This window comes from Ceratotherium simum, chromosome 36 (genome assembly GCF_057802395.1).
Source record: "Ceratotherium simum simum isolate JZ-2026a chromosome 36, ASM5780239v1, whole genome shotgun sequence".
Classification (NCBI taxonomy): domain Eukaryota; kingdom Metazoa; phylum Chordata; class Mammalia; order Perissodactyla; family Rhinocerotidae; genus Ceratotherium; species Ceratotherium simum.
The window spans coordinates 4,851,348-4,867,863 of NC_141935.1; the positions used below are offsets into that span (position 1 = coordinate 4,851,348).

The 16,516-nt window shown below is 43.9% G+C and overlaps 1 protein-coding gene across 2 annotated transcripts; it reads right to left on the reverse strand.

Annotated features, from left to right (window-relative positions):
• Positions 1-727: 727 nt before the first annotated feature.
• On the reverse strand, positions 728-15,382 carry LHX9 (LIM homeobox 9). Of its 2 annotated transcripts, none has more exons than XM_014794159.2 (5): positions 15,106-15,382; positions 13,016-13,218; positions 11,543-11,898; positions 5,500-5,702; positions 728-1,402 (listed from the first exon to the last, which is right to left on the reverse strand). In XM_014794159.2, the coding sequence occupies exons 1-5, from the start codon at positions 15,277-15,279 to the stop codon at positions 1,346-1,348; spliced, it is 993 nt and encodes a 330-aa protein (XP_014649645.1). In that variant the 5' UTR covers positions 15,280-15,382; the 3' UTR covers positions 728-1,345. The 2 variants fall into 2 exon arrangements, with proteins under 2 accessions (XP_014649645.1, XP_004439038.1); XM_004438981.3 differs by lacking the exon at positions 728-1,402 and adding an exon at positions 4,050-4,307.
• Between the last annotated feature and the right edge of the window lie 1,134 nt (positions 15,383-16,516).

Genomic DNA, 16,516 nt, shown 5'->3' on the forward strand with positions numbered 1-16,516 from the left:
AGCATTTAAGACAACATTCAAAATTCTGAGAATACATGTAAGTGAAATATTTAATGTCTGCCATTCATAAAAGTTACATCATTTACATAGGGTTCATTTGTATATAATAAAAATTTCATCATAATGAAAATTTTCTGGAAAGTTATATGTTAATTTGTTTAACATATGCTTTGGATAAACAGCTAAATAGGAGTCGTTAAAAAATTCTTTCTTCAAATATTCCCTTTAACAATTAAAAAACCTCATTCCTAAATATTTGTTTTTCTTTCCACTTGCTCCTTTGTTTGTAATATCATCTGTAATTTGAACTATGCAAAGATTGGATCTTTTCATAGTTCAGAATATATTTGTATACATCAATAAATTTGCTCATTGCATAGCGAACATGTAAACTTAGAGAGGATCTATAAATTTTACCATAATAATCTAAAAAAGTTGCTGAAATTTTACATGACAGTTTATTCTAAGGTTTATTTTTGTTGTAATTTGGATTTTCTTTGTTTTGCTTTATTTTTAATACGCATGTCAATTGATTACAACAACTAAAAAGGAAAAGTTAAAAACCAAGTACTTAATTTTATCCTAGACTACTAGAATTTAACCTCATATTGTTTGGACTTCTTCCTAAGTATAACAAGGTGGAAATGTATTGTGCTGCCTCTTAAGACAGTGTTACAAATTAATTTCAACAGTGTGTTTAACATAAAGTTAACTATGTTTGCATCAAATAAAATGTTTATTAATGAAAGCTATTTATCATACAAGAAACAGCAAAGATAAGTCATCATACAGAGATGTACACTAGAAGTGACAGATGTAAAAGTGCATGCAGAGATTTCTGTTTAAAAAGGAAGTACTAAACAATAATACTAAAATTACTGGGTTTGGATGCCTACTCTCTTAAATGAGTGATAGCTTCTCTTTGAATTTACAATTGGAAAATGCCATTAACAGATAGGACTAATACACATTAGCAAGCAGGTGAAATGAGTGTTTTGGAACTTTATTTTACAACTACTGTGCTTGACAAATGTGTGGGATTTTTTTTTCAATCATAATTTTCTTCAAATATGGGGTGGGCATATTACTGCCAGGTTGCTCTGGTTTATACACGGTTTATCTAATTTTGTTTTAAACCATATAATTTTAAGCCTCCATTTGTGTTAGACACCATAAAGAACAGAATTTTTCTTAACATTCAGTAAATGACATTTAAGTCTCTCTCTCTCTCTTTTTTTATTTTTGGCTCAATAGATTTTAAAATGTATGATTATCATAACCTAATATTGTCTTTGTCTTCACTGCAGTGGATTTCCGAGCAAACTTTTCCCCTTCTTTTAATACTTTAGGGAATTTTCAAACGTCGGGTTGTTTGGCTGTAATGCCCCAAGATTTGTTCTCCCTGAAAAAAATCATAGTGACAATTTATTAACTACAGAGCAACTTGGCTTTTAGGGGTCTGCAATTTCTATTTAGATTTACAAATATCCATTTGTGCTCAATAGACCTAACATTAAATCTTAATCATATTTAAAGTTTCTTTTCATGCAATTACTTTATCTGCTAATTATCTTTTTTTTAATTCTAAAAATTGGACTGAGTCAAATCAGTGGGGCATTACTTTTATTCTAAGAAAATATATTTAAAGGTAATTCTAAGTTGAATTACATTGCATATGCAATGGTGTGTACATTTAAAATGAATCAGAAGTTTGGAAATCTAAAAACTATTTGTATGTTTGAATATTTAAAAATCTTTTGTATTACCGTTTAATAGCTTTTACATATAGATATTGGAAACACACTAGTACAGTTAAACCTTAAATAAAACTGATGGGAAATAAAACTCCTTAGATTCAAAATGGTTTATTCACACAAATTTAATAGGATATATCACAATTGTTTGGTCCATAAATATTTAGGGGAAATAGTTTCTATACAATGCATTTATCAATAAACAAAGGAACATGGACAATTCTGCTAGACCACTTACTGTACTATAAACACGAAGCTCAATATATAAGATTATTGAATTTATCAACTATATTTGAAAGAGTGCACAACTGCTTTCTATGACATGTTCATCCCCTCTAACAGGATACACCATAAAAAGAGTTTCAGAAATAAGAGGTAAAACAGTACAAAACTAGTGAGGTGTCAAAAGGGCTTAAAACAGTTAATTTAACAAACAACACATATATCCTGATTTTTCACAAACTTACTTCCAAGTTATATCATAAGGCACATAGGAGAACTGAGTTATAATTAGTCTACTTAATAAAGTAGATCTATAGTACCATATATTGTTCTGTCAAAGAACAAAATTTATAAGTATCAATATTTTACCTGTAAAAGTGTATTAATAAGATCTCAGCCTTACCAGGGTTGTTTGGTCTGGTTAGTGGTAAATGCCCAAAATGTAATAGATTATGAAAAGTCAAGATTTAAGCTCCATATAAGATGATAACCACACTTGCTAAATATATAATGGCAATCACACCTTTCTTCTGTTACAGTGTTAACTTATCTTCCATCATCTTTTTTTAAAAAATAAGCTACTTTCTGTGCTAATTTTCTAAAGACCCTGAGCAAAAGTTACAATAATGCACTTTAATGTGGGCAGTGAACTGTCAATATGTAACCACACATTTATACAGCCAGACGGACACCTTTAAAATCTATTAAATAGCCACTTCGACCGCCAGAGGAGATTTAAGGGGTCCAAAAAGTGGAGAATATGTGCAAAGTTATTCTTAACAATCCACTAAAGCAAGACACATATCTTGACTTCTTTTTTATTTTTTTTAGGAAATCCACAATCTAATTGGTATTTAACTACAACAGAAGCATAGATATGAACATTCACCACTGCCCAGACCATTAAGATTTTAGCTTAAATTAAAAGAAAAAAATGCTACTGTAAACTAGGAAATATATTCAGATCAGCATCCACGAGGCTTCTGAGTTTATCTGCTTTAAGACTAACTTGAAATCTCTAATGTCAGAAAAATTATTTTCTGACAAATATATCAACCTGTGCCAAAGTAAAATAAAGCAAAACAAAACCAAAGAAATCGCATTGTTGGTTTTAGTCTGCTAAGTTTTTTTTAAACATTTTTCTTACAGAATGTCAGATACAATATCATGGTACAGCTGAAGCCAATTAATAGAGCTATTAATTAAATTATACTGACTTTTGTAACTTCTTAAAAAATTATATTTTGCTTATTTCCATTTTCCCTGGGAAAAAAATTAATTTAGAAAGAACGGTTTTACAACTATCATTTTTAGCTTTAGAAGGTTAAAAGTATAGAATTTCAAATTCTATTTAAAATTTTCATGGATACACAGGGAGTTTAAGTATTTTTCAAACGTTAAAAAGCAAATGACTAACCAAAAAGTTTTGTTGGGAGGTACATCCCTCAGAGAAGGAAAAGTCACATTCCTGGAATAGATTTCCCACCTAATTAATCTTTAATATTTAGAGTTGCTACAGTTAATGATTTGTTCAATCATATTCCTTATTTGTAAGAAAAAAGGAATAATCAAAATATTTTTTCAGTTTTAAAATTTAAAAAAATCTGAAGTCTTCAAAATTCCATAAGTACACATACAATGGCAGGATTTGAAAAATAACTTTAATTTTTATTTTATTAACCTAATCATTTAACTGGGAATATGATTATTTGCCCATTATAATACAACTCTTTTTTTCCTTCGAGATTCTGGAAATAAGTAACATACAATTTTAAGAGGCACTTGTTAGAATGATTCAAAAACTCCCCTTACCATCGGAAAGATCTAATTAATTTTTAAAAATCCAAATCCACTTTGTAGACAAAAAAAAAAAAAATACACTTTGTAAAGGAGACAATACTGTAAACTCATTTGCCAAGTGGCTGCCGATGCTACACACCGAGCTGTTGTTTTTATTTCCCAAATATCTTGTGGGTTAGGAAAAAAAAAAGTCTTGTAAATAATAAAATAATAATAATTAGAATAATAATAAAAAGAAGAGGAAGAATTAAAAAAAAAAAAAAAAAACCAATGTTAGAAAAGGTTCGTTAAGGTAGTTTGTGAGGGGCTTCCGGATTCGTGGCTGTCCAGGTTAGAGGTCACGGCTGTCACTACAGTGATAGTGGGATTGGTCAGGTCTGTTAAAGTGGTCGCTGTGCCGGGTGGAGTGAGAGCGCCGCTGTCTGCTGAGGGCGGGGCCGGAAGCGACGTGCCATCAGCTTTATCAACACCCCCATTCTCCTGCCGCAAAAGGTTCCTTCTGAATTTGGCTCGTGCGTTTTGGAACCAAACCTGCAAACCAATCCCAATGGATTTCTTTACCGATGTTTATTTTTATACTTTTTCTCTCTTTCCTTTTTTTTTTTTTTTTTTCCTTCTTTTTTTGGGATATTTCTTTTGTAAATATAATTGTTTATTTTTCTTGGGAGAGACGGACCTTTTTTTTTTGGCTTTCTTTTAAAACAGAGTAATGCAAGCGATGCTACAGGTGTCTCTCAACTGCACATACTCCCCCCAGCATTATAAGTGTCATTGTGACAACTGAGGCTTAAGTGGAGATACCATGGAAATGAAGGCACAGAGACAAAGAGGGGGAAATACATCCTGATTCTTCACCTGTTTGTCGTCTTTCCAGAGTGAGAAGGGGGAGGGTCAATGAAAGTTTCGAAAAGTAAGACTCACTCTTATGAAATGAACATCATGGAAACAGATTTCAGGCTATTCTTGAGTCGGACACATGGCAAGTATTCTTGGCATAGGAAAAACTTCCAGAGCCACAGACCCCAAGCAGCCCAAAACTGGTCCGCGGAGTTTAAAACGCCTGCTATTTGTCGCTGGGAAGTGGAAGAGGATCACAGGGGACCCACAGCAACCACTATAATTTCATTAGTTGGATATTGTTACCATGATGAGTTTAGGAAACAATTGGACAGCTGATCTCACTCCCAGTATTTCGTTTTTAAATAAGGTTTATTAAAATGGGAAAATGCTGGCTCCCATTGGTCGCTGAGACACTAAGCAAACTTGTGGCTTTTCAGGAATTGAGGAAAAGGGTCGATTTGAATTTGGAATGTTATAACACGTGAGTGAGGCTGCCAAGAGTTTGCTGAAGTAAGACAGCTCCAGCAGGTGCCCTCAAGTCTGTGCACTGAGCCTAATGTGAATGGAAACCTCTAAAAGCCACAGCCTGTGCAAATGACCTGCATTTTCAAAGCAGTGAGGCAAGCTCTGCCAGCCTGGGTGGACCCACCTCTCCATCTGTACAGAGAATGTGGGTGCACTGTAAAAGATCCTGGGTCTCTCTTTGGGCACCCTCCGGGAGGCACCCTGCAAAATCTCAGTACACCCTCTAGGGAGATAACTAAGGTACACTAATGAGAAGCAGTTCAGGAAATATACCTGTCACTCTAAACAGGGAAGAGAACTATATTTCCTGGCAATGGGAAGGGAGATGTATGCACAGCCAATGATGGAGCTTTCTTACCTGCAAAACTCTTTTGGTCAGGCCTGTTTTTTGAGCAAGCTGCTTGAGGTCCTTGGCGTCCGGGTTATGGTTGATGGCAAAGTAGGATTTCATGGTCCGGAGCTGGTGGTGCTTGAAGGAGGTGCGCATGCGCTTGGTCTTCTGCGAGGGTGGGTAAGCCTGCTGATCGCGGTCCAAGTGATCGGCCTCATTCTCGTTACAACCTGTTGTGGTAACAGTGAACACACAGGGCTCAGTGGAAACTCCTGCATTAGCTGAAACGATGGCGGCTGTTGGATACTAACGCTGGCATAATAAAGCAACGGTGGAAATGGCTGTCGAACCAATTATGAGCGGGATCCAGACAAACACAAGAGGTTAATCGCCCAAGTCAGCCAAGCTAGTCTGTTCATTTGGATGCATCCGAAGTTCATATAATAGAAAAACATGAAATGAATCCTCTCTTTTGCTTACTGGTTCCTAGAAATCTTGGGAAGATGAATAAGCCATAAGTGTGAGAGTAAGAGAAATCGCCAACCATGAGAAGAAAAAGCTCTTTTCTAATATATTTATGCATATCAGCACAGTACCCCTCCACACACACAGAGACTCTACATTTTGTCCATATTTGTGAAATTGAGACGTACTATCTGAAGGCATTGCTTTTTTATGCAAACAAGTAATTTCAGCTCCCTCAAATCTGAGCATTTCTGAGAGCCCGCCAACTAAGGAAGAATTCCAATTTTTAGCCTTTTCTGATGGTCCTAGAGCCTTCTAGATTAGGAAAAAGAAAGAAGCTAGAGAAGGGGGAGAAGTTAGAAAGTAAAAATTTGTAGATTTCTCATGTAATCATAAGAATATTATTTTTGAGGGCTTTTAGCTATACTGAGTTAATGTAGGGCTATCCCAGGAAGAAAAGTTTCCCCCGGGAGTTATTTTAATAAATATTTCTGAAGGCGAATGAGCCCAGACTTCTCTTCATGGCTTGATTCATGCCTGAAGCACTCCCCACAGCTCATGGTTCAGACACACTGATGGTGCTTATTTCTAGGCTCAGATCTTGGCACTTTTTGCTCTGGCTGTGTGTGAGTAGGGTTGGAGCTGTGCCCTTGGCTGGCCTGGCGGTAGGAGGTGGCATCTTCTCTCCCCTTGCAAAGCCTCTTAGCACTGAGGGCAAAACAACCCAGCCCTTGAAACCAGCCTGAAGGTCATTATCCCCAGGATGCAAAGCTGCACATTTAAGAGGTCATTTCCAATAATCTACCGGCTCTGCATGGGAAATATGATTACAAAATGAAAACATTTTGCTAATTATTTACTGATGCAGCCAACTTCGCCACTTAAGAGCATGGCAATTTTTTTTCTTTAAACCCTTACTTCAGATATCTATCTGATATATCTTCAGGTCTGGTCATCCTGCATTTTGGTACATTACAACAGAATATCTAAAATCAACCTGATCATGTCACTGGGGAGAGGGGGAGGAAAAACCTGAATCTTGAAGAAAGTGAGGCGTCTCTTACTCTTAATTCTTCCATTCTGCTTGGTAAAATATTATTTGCCTGCTATGCTCTGGTTAGAATTACTTTTTAAAAAATATTTTCTGTAAATCAGGATACATACAGAAACACAGTAGTTTTAATCATTAACCAAGAGGTCAGCTGCATCACAAAATCCACTTAACAAGAAATTCTCTCCAATGTAAGAAGACCAGGCATGAACTAATGTCTCCTTTGGTTATATTTCCATAAGATACATAATTTGGAGGGTACACTTGGTAAAAGAGCAGGCAAGTTCATTGAGGGAAAGACTATATCATATTCACCTTTGCGTCCCTGAAGTCAGGATCAGGGCCAGGAGCTCAAGAAGTGTTCAATCAAGATTTTGAATTTTTGTTCATCCACAAAATTATGAGTGACTATTAATGCAAAACCAAATCAACTTGAACTGGAATCCAAGTTAGATATATACACTCAAATGTTGAACATAGACTTCTTAAGCCCCACGAGGAAGGGTACCATATACCCAGAGATAAGGGAGAGAATATACTTTACATTTTATCCTATTTCAGCCCAGTGGGGATATGTCAAGTTCAAATATTCTACAGAATTGCACTTTCATATCCTCAAATGGATGCAACAGCATCTTACGACCTACTATAAAACTACACTTATCTCCAGTAAACTGAGCTATATTTCACGACCAGATTATAAATGTACCCACAACAAAATGGTCAAAGAGCCATACCCTAATCATCGGGGGATTCTTCAAATAAGATTCTGTCCCTATCAGATGTGAGTAACGTGTAGCTTTTCCTGAGCAGCACATCAAATTGAATATTATATTTGGGATGGAAGACTTAACTTGGTGTTTAAATAATGCCCTTAGCCATTTTCCCTGCTAAAGTAATGTTTCTTAGAAATGAATATGATTCCTAACCTAACTATATACTCATTAGTCTTTAAAAGGAAGTTTGTGAAAATTAATTATAGAATGATTTGATAAAATTGCTTCTCTGACTATGCATTCTATATCCATTATTGCAGACTAAAAACTTAGCAGAGAATTTTAGTGCCTTAAACACAATTACGGGACTTGTTCCCACACAGAATAAAATTCGGTGTGTACGGAGATTGTTAGCTCTTTATGAAACAACTATTACTGTATATGATTTTCCTGTGACTGTGTTATCACTTATGTTATTCAACTTAATAGAGCAATCTATTTCTTCTACAGAGTAACTCAGTGCATTATTCTAAATTACTTATGTTTAACCACAAATGCATTATGTAAACTTCCAAGCAATTGTGTTTCCCCAGGGTCTACTTCTAAAGCTATAGATGTTTTTGCCCCCTGAATTATAAGATGAAATGATAACTCTCTTAAAACTGTCTTAAACATACACCTATAAGTACAAATCTGGCACTATAAAGTTAATGAGAAGATCTAAATATTTTGTTTTCCAGTCACTTATGAAACAGTCACCTATACTAAAGTAGGTTTCTGTTCTGAAGGTATGGAACCTTCTGAGAACTAACTGATCCCTGGGAGACCACTAGGGGTCAGTGCCAGGCTAATTTAACGACTACCAGGGGCTTTAGAAGTTTGAAAGCGAAGCAAGAACCTAAGGAAGGGAGATTTTGAGAATCGGCAAAAATTTAGTCTCTCAATTAATGCTCAATTACCCAGATAAGAGCTGCCTGTCCTAGACTAAATCTTCTCACCTCTGGGGAGCTCTATTTCAATCCAGCATTTCAAATAAACTTTCCACATCTTTCGAAGATATCTGCCTGATGTCTGCACAGAGAGATATAAACTAGATTAGCAATATTCTCACTAAAAGGCATTTGCCTTATGTCAAGCACTAACTGAACTTTGCCAAGTTTCACGTCTTCTCTGGAAGTCTCTGAATCATAAACATATTTTGTGCACATGTTTTTGAAAACATATCAATGTATAAATTATATTTTTTCAGGATCAACATTACTCTTTCTAAGACTAGTCTACACTGAAGCAGAGATGACAATAGAAGATCCAAAGAAAGCTAAAATAATGAGCTAACACTGCGGGTACGTTTTATTTTCTACCTTTTAACATGCTTTTAATTCACTGAAGTTTTTCTTCTGCTAGTTTTGTAACAAACCGGCATTCGAGTCATAAATGTTTTTTAATGGTGGGCTGATTTTTGGTCAGTCATCTTTAACCCAATTTATCTAGATTATTTTCACCTGATCTTAAAGATCTCTACTATTTACTTGTAACTCGGGGGAAAAGTGGAGAAAGGGTGGGGTGGATGCTAATTAAGAGGCATCTGATCTGCAGTGGTATGCAGATTCCTTCAGGTTAGGGGGGCCACAGCAACCTTTGCCTTCTGCAGGAGAAGACAGCATCAACTTTCTCTACAACCTGTAGCAGCACGAATTTGCAGACTAAAGACCTAAGTGGAAGATTTTCATCCTTTTTAAGAAATAAATTTATACTCTCTAGTTCTCCTCGGAGAAGGAGGAGAAGCTAAGTTCTACTGTCCTTAAAGCTCCTCAGATCTTTCGAACATAAAATAAGATCCAAGGAGAAATGAAATTTACCCAATTAGATTAAATAAACAAGCAAAAAACCAGGCTTGCCGCCGTTTGGCTAGAAATCTCCTCCACCCTTCTGGACTTTGTCTGGACCGAAGGATTCCCTCTGTCTGAACGACTCGCTAGTTATGTGGGTCTCTCTCTCTCTTTCTAATTAGGGCATTAGGGCCTTGGTGAGTGGCTCGAGATTCCGATGTCATCTTCTATTAATAAAGAACAATTAGTGCCCTGCCTGTCCTGCCCCGAGGACCAGGCATCAAAGGAGGTGCAGTAAGCGCCCTGGGCAAAGTGGCCCCTGGCGTAGCGCAGCAGGGGGAGCGCGAGGCCATGACCCGCCACTGGGGGCTGGCAAAACCCGGGCTGCGCCCGCCGCCCTGACACGACCGATTCTGGTGGGTCTGTAGCAAGCCGGCCGGCCCGTCCGCATTCATCTAGCAACCCTGGCATGAACCGCCTAGGGACAAGCGCAGCCGCGGGATCACCGTCCCTACTCTCCGTGGGACGCCGCCCAGGACGCATTCATCCTCTCAAGGCCATCAGCCTAGAACCCCAGGAGGGAGCCCAGGGCTGGGGAGAGCCCGCTCACCCTGCGTGACTTCCCCTGAAAACTCTGGGCTCAAAACAGAACTCTTAGTTCTGAGTGGTTCACACTGGCTGTGTGACCTTGGGCAAACCACTTATCTGGCTGGATCCTGTTCCTTTACCATTGAGCATCAACAATGGTTAGGCACCATACCCGGCTCTGGGGACTGGAAGAGAGAAACAAGCCAGATCCGGGCTTGGGGATGTTCGTGCTTTGGCTGGATCTGGGTGCTCATGGTAACAGAGTGGGGTTGCCACAGTGAGGTCCCCAAGGTCACCTTCCAACAGAATGGACTCCCCTAGCCTGATTCTCCCACCTGCTGAGATTCCCATCCCAGGCTGGGACTGGGCAGGGGAGGTCAGAGCAGCTGGCCAGTCCCTAAGCTCCCCAAAAGTTAGCCTAAGGCTTCCTGGAACCCCTTTCCCAGTGGCTGGGACTCACAAGAAGAGCTTCCATCCTGCTCTGAGTTAGAGTGTGGTCCGAAGGGCCTGTCATCATCCTCACCTGGGGGATGGAGGGTGGGGGCAGACACCAACAATGGGCAATTGGTGAATGGGAGAGATTGATAAATGATGGGTGTGAGCCCCAAAGCAAAGAAGAAAGAGCGCTTTGGCCTGTTGCCTGCATTTGATTTTCGACTAAGAGAGAAGGTTGGTGGAGGACAGAATAGCAGCCTGTGACACCACCAAGCCTCCTCAGTGGGCCTGACCTGCAGGCTCTGTGCGTCTTCCGGGGGTCTGGATATCTGCATGGTTGACCACACAGGGAAGGAGCTGGCTGGATGAGGACCCTGACTAGGAAGGGGCAGGCCAGCTCTGCTGTGGAGAGTGATCCCCACCCCTGCATCTGCTTTGCACCAAGATCAGGGATTTGGATTTTTAACACTCTGGCCAACTGTGTTCTGATTAACTCTGGGCTGGTGACCATAGCCTCTGAAGACAGACTGGGGTTGGCTCTGAAGATTTTTTTTTCCCCCAGTATTTAGGAAAACCTCCTCCAGGATCTATAATTTGGCTTCCACACAGGAATTGCCCTGGGGCTGTTTTGCTCCAACTGGGAGCCTGAAACTAATGGTCTCATTAACTAATGGGCAACCAGGATTTGGCTCTGCCTGTTGGAGGGAAGTCATTGCAGCCCCATGGTTATGAATGTGTTTTTTGCCACAACCTAAATACAAGTCTCTCTCTCTCCCTTCCTGCCTCTCTCTCTTCCTCTCCCCTTCTCCTTCTCACCCTCTCTCCATCTTTCCCTTCCCTCTGAGAGAAAGGGACTTGTAGGGAGAAAAGGAGCATGTTATGGCAAAGCGCCCTCTTGCAACCAGATCTTGGACAGGGAAGGAGCTGTGTGGAATCCTCCCGCGGCAGCGGCAGGCTAGGACCGGAGTTGGGTGGTAGGGGCCCACCTGAGTTGTAATTGACGATGTCAACTCCCAGCGCTGGGCTCTTCCGCTTCCGGGGCCGCCCCTTCTGCACGGTGCCGGTGCCATTGAAGTAAGGCAGGGCCAAGCCGCCGCTCTTGGCCGCCAGCTCGGTGTAGCTCAGCTGCGGTGGGTACTCCCCTTGCAAGAGGGTCTCAAAGTGGGCGCGGCAGTACACCAGGCTGTCCTTCATGCCAAAATGGTCGCCCGTGGTCAGGGTCTTGTTGCAAGTGGAGCAGGTGAAACAGCTCAGGTGGTAGACGGAGTCTCGGGCGCGCATGACCATCTCCGAGGCGGAGATGCCAAGGTGGCAGCGGGCACACCTCTGCACAGAGAACCTTCTGGAAGGAAACAGTCGAGTCAGGACGCTGGTTGAGGCAAAGGCAGGTCCATCTCCCACCCGCGACACCAGGAGCTTGGTCAGCATTGGCCCAAGACTGAGACCTGGGAGGGCTCCGGGAGGAGAGGACATGGGCCCACTTAGACATTAATTTTATTTGCTTATTGACCTAGTCTGGTGAACCAGGACAAAGATTCCTTACATTAAAATCAGAAGAATCGGGTAACATCCTCAGTTTCCTTCTCTGTAAAGTCGAGATTTAAAAAAACAAAAACCCGGCGCTAGCTAACTCACAACTCTGTCGAAAGAATACGAAATTGCGATGCCAAGTGAAAACGTTGCATCGATTACAAAACACTCTAGGAACGAAGAGTGGTATTATTATCAGTATGGATCTGTGAGCGTGCGTGAAAGCTCTCAGACAGACACAGCCTCGGCAAAACGACCATTTTGCAGGAGAAAGCTTATTCTTTTTAAACCAGCTCTCTCGCTCCGGCTGAGAGCGGAGCTGGGTCACCTCCACATGGTTCTCTCTCCCGATCCAGAAACACAACCGGGAAGCATCAACAGACACGCCCGCGCCGAGGTCACGCTCCAGTCCGGCGGGCACAGCTCTAACCAGCGGTAAAAGGCACTCGCAACTGAGCGGCTTGGGTTTCGGCAACCGCGATTTTCCTTTTCATGGTCATTTACAGGTTTCCTGCCCCTCTCGCGAAAACCTAACACCCGGTTGCGGCTGCTGCCCGGGCCGCCAGTTCAGTCCAAGGCACGGACATTGCTCAGTTCGTAGTAAACGGAAAAAAAAACCTCTTTCGTCTCGGTCGGCGGAGACACGTTCCTTTACTGTCCCGGATTTCTCCAGGTTCCCTCAACCCGGCTGCGCAGTGCGGGAGCGCATGGTGTGCACTGATGCCGCTCTGAACCTGGGTGTCCCTTCTACCCATCCTCACCGCCCTTCGGGGGACGGGGGTGCAGCTTGAAGGGTCTGCAGGGGTCTTCCCATGTCTCGGGATGATAACCTTCCCCGAACGGGCGAAAGGTGGGGCATAAGGAGGGGGCTCGGGCTCTCAGGTGGCCGCGCCAGGTGTACCGGGCGTAAGGGACAGGGGTGGGAATACCTGTAGTAATCCTCCTTGCAGTAAATGCTACCGTCCTTGGCGAAGCAGGTCAGCTCGGACTCGAGGGCCAGCTTACATTCACAGCACTTCAGGCACCTCAGGTGCCACTGCTTGTCCACAGCCAGCAGGTAGTACCTGTCCGAGATCTTGCCCCCGCAGCCTGCGCACAGAGCGGGCTTCTCGGGGCTCAGCGGGGGCATGCCCTGCAAGGCAAGCAGACCGCGCGCTGACGAGGGCGCGCGGGGGCCGCACGGCGCGAGCCCAGGCGTCCGGAGCGCGGCAAGGGTCGGGGCCCCGGCGCAAAGGCACACATCGGGGACACGTTTGCAATTTTCCCCTTTGCGGCTCACCCCCTTTCTGCGGTGTCTGCCCCAACCGGCGTTCCGTCCTCCCGGGATTGTTCACCTAAAGACAAGCCGGCCATCTCAAGCCTCTTTTAAAAAGGAGTAGGAGCGCATTGACTACAGTTTCGTGGATGTTTCTGAACTCGGATAATTACAGGCTAAAAAATGTGGCTTTCAACGCACACAAAATAAAACCACGGAAATTGTTATTGGGGAGTGGAAAGGCGATTTGAATGAGCACGAATTGTTTTTAAACAAACACTATTACAATTCTATTTCTCTACATTCTTATAAGCAGCGTTGAAATTAAAAGGAAGGGAGAGATTATGCCTGTGCTCATGATTTGGTCGACACTGTTTTGATCGGATATATTTGGCAGATCTACTATTCTCTAATTTTCGAGGATACTGGTCCTCTTCCTGGTAGGAGTATAAAGAGCCTGTTCCCCAGGGAGGGTTTGTTGTCCAGTGCCCTCGGTACAGTCCCTCTTTCCCTGGCATCAACACACCCAGGACATCTTTGTCCTGAAAATCTGTTTAACGCCCAAGCTTTCTGCCTGCGGCCGAACGATGAGCCGAGGATGGGGAAACCTCACCTTGATGAGCCCAGGCCCGCTGCGAAATTCGGGTTTGGGTTGCTGCTTTTTGTGTTTAAACGGGATAGCCACAAAAGAGGAAAAAAGAAGTTAACAGCTGGACATGTCCCTGAAGACTAGCAGAAATGGGTTGGACTTCTCCACGAAACTTTGGCGGGCCTGGAAAAGTAAAGTTTCCCCCTTTGCTCAAACCAAGGGCCCGCACTGAATTCATGTTGCAAACGTGGAAAGATCTACCAACTGGGCTACTTGATGGAACCCCAAATCCCCAAACCCCCCTGACGTGCCCAGGCAGGCTACCAGGTGAGTTTGAGCTAGCAGATCCGGTGTGATGCCAAAGGATCTGCACGGCTCTGTTTGGCTGAAATCATTTCCAGAGAGTTTTTTAGTTTTTCCTCTCCGGCTGGTAAGTGGGAAAGGCAAGCACATAGATTATTAATTGGTTTTCTTTATTAAGCAGACGTGACTTTTATTCTTATGAATAGTAGTAACAGCCGCGGTTGATTACATCGTTTAAGGGTTAGAAATTCCTCGCACTTGGTCTAGGTGCCCCGCTCCTCCGGGTTTTTCATTAGATTCCTCTACACATTACACCCGCCCGGCCCGGGAGCTGAACGCAATCCTGTCTCGCTAGAGGGGCCGAGCTGGGCTGCCAGAGACCCCGAAAATCATTGGGTCTGGGGGTGCCGAGCTCCAAGCTTCCGGAGAATTGGAGGTAGCCCAGTGACGTCCGAGTCCATTCCAAAGGTTCCCATCAGACTCAGAGACCAGAGTTCCCCGGGCTCCTGCTTGGCCCGGGCGCCCCGGCCGCGCGCAGCTCACCCTCTGGCCGCCGATACTCGCCGGGGAGGCCCGGGAGTCCAGGGGGCTGGAGCCTGGAGTCTGAAATCTGCAGGAGAGGACGACTCCGTCCTCTGACTCCCGGCTCGCCCTGTTCTCCCGGGAACCGCGGCGGCAGCGGGTAGCGAGCTCGGGGTCTCAATAGTGGAGACATTTCGAGTCAGAAAGGGAGCTATTTCTGAGAAAACCCGCCCGCCAGCCTGGAGCGGCCGCCTCATGCCCCGCCATCCTCAACTCGCCGGCCAGGCTTTGAGGCTCGGCTTCCAGGGCGCGCAGGGGGCCGGCTCCCGCACCCCGGGGCCCTTCCTTACCGCGTCGCGGCCGTTGAGCTGGGCGCCTTTGGCCAGGCGGGCCTCGGTCTTGGATCTGCGCTCCATCTCCTCCATGATGCCTTGGATGTGGCCTCCGGAGATCCCGTGGAAGAGCATGGCTGGGGGGCGGAAAGGACACGAGTTGTCTTCTGCTCGGCACCCCACTATTTCCATATACACACGCCCAGGGCTCTCAGCTCATCCGAGTACAGGAGCAGAAGGGACCGCGGAGTGCTGCGCGCTGGAGGAGCGCAGAGACGCTCGGGGACCGAGGGCAAGAGGGAGAGGGAGGAAGAAAGAGGCAGACGGAGTGGAAATTGGTCTGCTCGGGAAAGAAAAAAAGAAGAAGGGCGGGGGAGCCCCAGCGGCTCCCTGAAGGAGATGTGCAGAAAACAAACAAACACGGAGGAGGGGAGAGCAGAGGGAGAAGGCGAATCTTACTGCTCCGAGAGATCGAGTTACTAATGGGAAACAACTGCAGCGGGGGAGGACAACAAAATCTGGTGAAGAAAGAAAGAAAATAGTTTTGAACACAAAGAAAGAAAAAGAAGTGCTATTTTCAGCGGTCCCTGGCTGCTCCAAGGTTCCCAGTGCCTGTAGGTTGGGTTGGGGACTGCTCCTGCCGTAGCTGTGTCCAATTTGTTAAGAGACTAAAGCCAGCCCATTTTTGATAATTTAGTAGGAGGAGTTCTCTCCCCGGAGCTGCCACGGATTTTTATTCAGACAACAAAGACCTGTCATACTCCTCTCAACCCCCTGGTGATGGGCGAGCGGGGACAAACATTACGGGGGGGGGGGGTGGAGGGGGCAGGCAGGAGGAGGGGGCATTTACTTCCCCCCAACGCGCGCGCGCGCGCGCGCGCGCACACACACACACAACCACATATCCTTCCAAGAATTCCCAGCAATCACGTTTTAAAGGGGGAAAGGAGCCCTTATTGTCCCTGCCCGGGTGCGGGAGGCAGAGAGCCGGCCTATTGGGTCCAAGTTCAAGATCAGACCCCGGCTCAAGACATAGAGAACGGCACCTCCAAACTTTGGGTTTCCTCTCTGTGGACTTTCTGGTCCACAAAACCAGACTTACGGGGACCCCAAATGAATAAATATTGGACGGATATTCCTCTCCTCCCCATCCCCTCTTCCTCAACTCACTTTTTAAAAGTAAATCGCCTTCTCTCCCCAAGCGCCCCCGGCCCTACCAGGGGCTGGAGCATCCCCCAAGGTGAAAAGCAGAGAAGGAGAGCCCATGTTTCTGGAGTGTACTTTTGGCAAAAAGATTTTCTTTGCAAAATTAGTGTAGAGGACAGGGCATGGACTTGTAGGCGCGAGTATGCAACTGAACTATGACCATGGGGTGAAGTGTTCTCGCACCCAGTTCAGGTTTGCAGGAAAACTGCTGGCGATTCTCGAG

What these genes read in the sequence shown, in the direction of transcription:
- LHX9 (XM_004438981.3), bottom strand. Translation starts at nt 15,279, where the DNA reads ATGGAAATAGTGGGGTGCCGAGCAGAAGACAACTCGTGTCCTTTCCGC. An exon ending in TGCAAGGAGGATTACTACAG is followed by an intron (nt 11,899 to 13,015) that starts GTATTCCCACCC and finishes GTTTCCTTCCAG; the next exon opens with AAGGTTCTCTGTGCAGAGGT. An exon ending in CATCGTCAATTACAACTCAG is followed by an intron (nt 5,703 to 11,542) that starts GTGGGCCCCTAC and finishes TTACCACAACAG; the next exon opens with GTTGTAACGAGAATGAGGCC.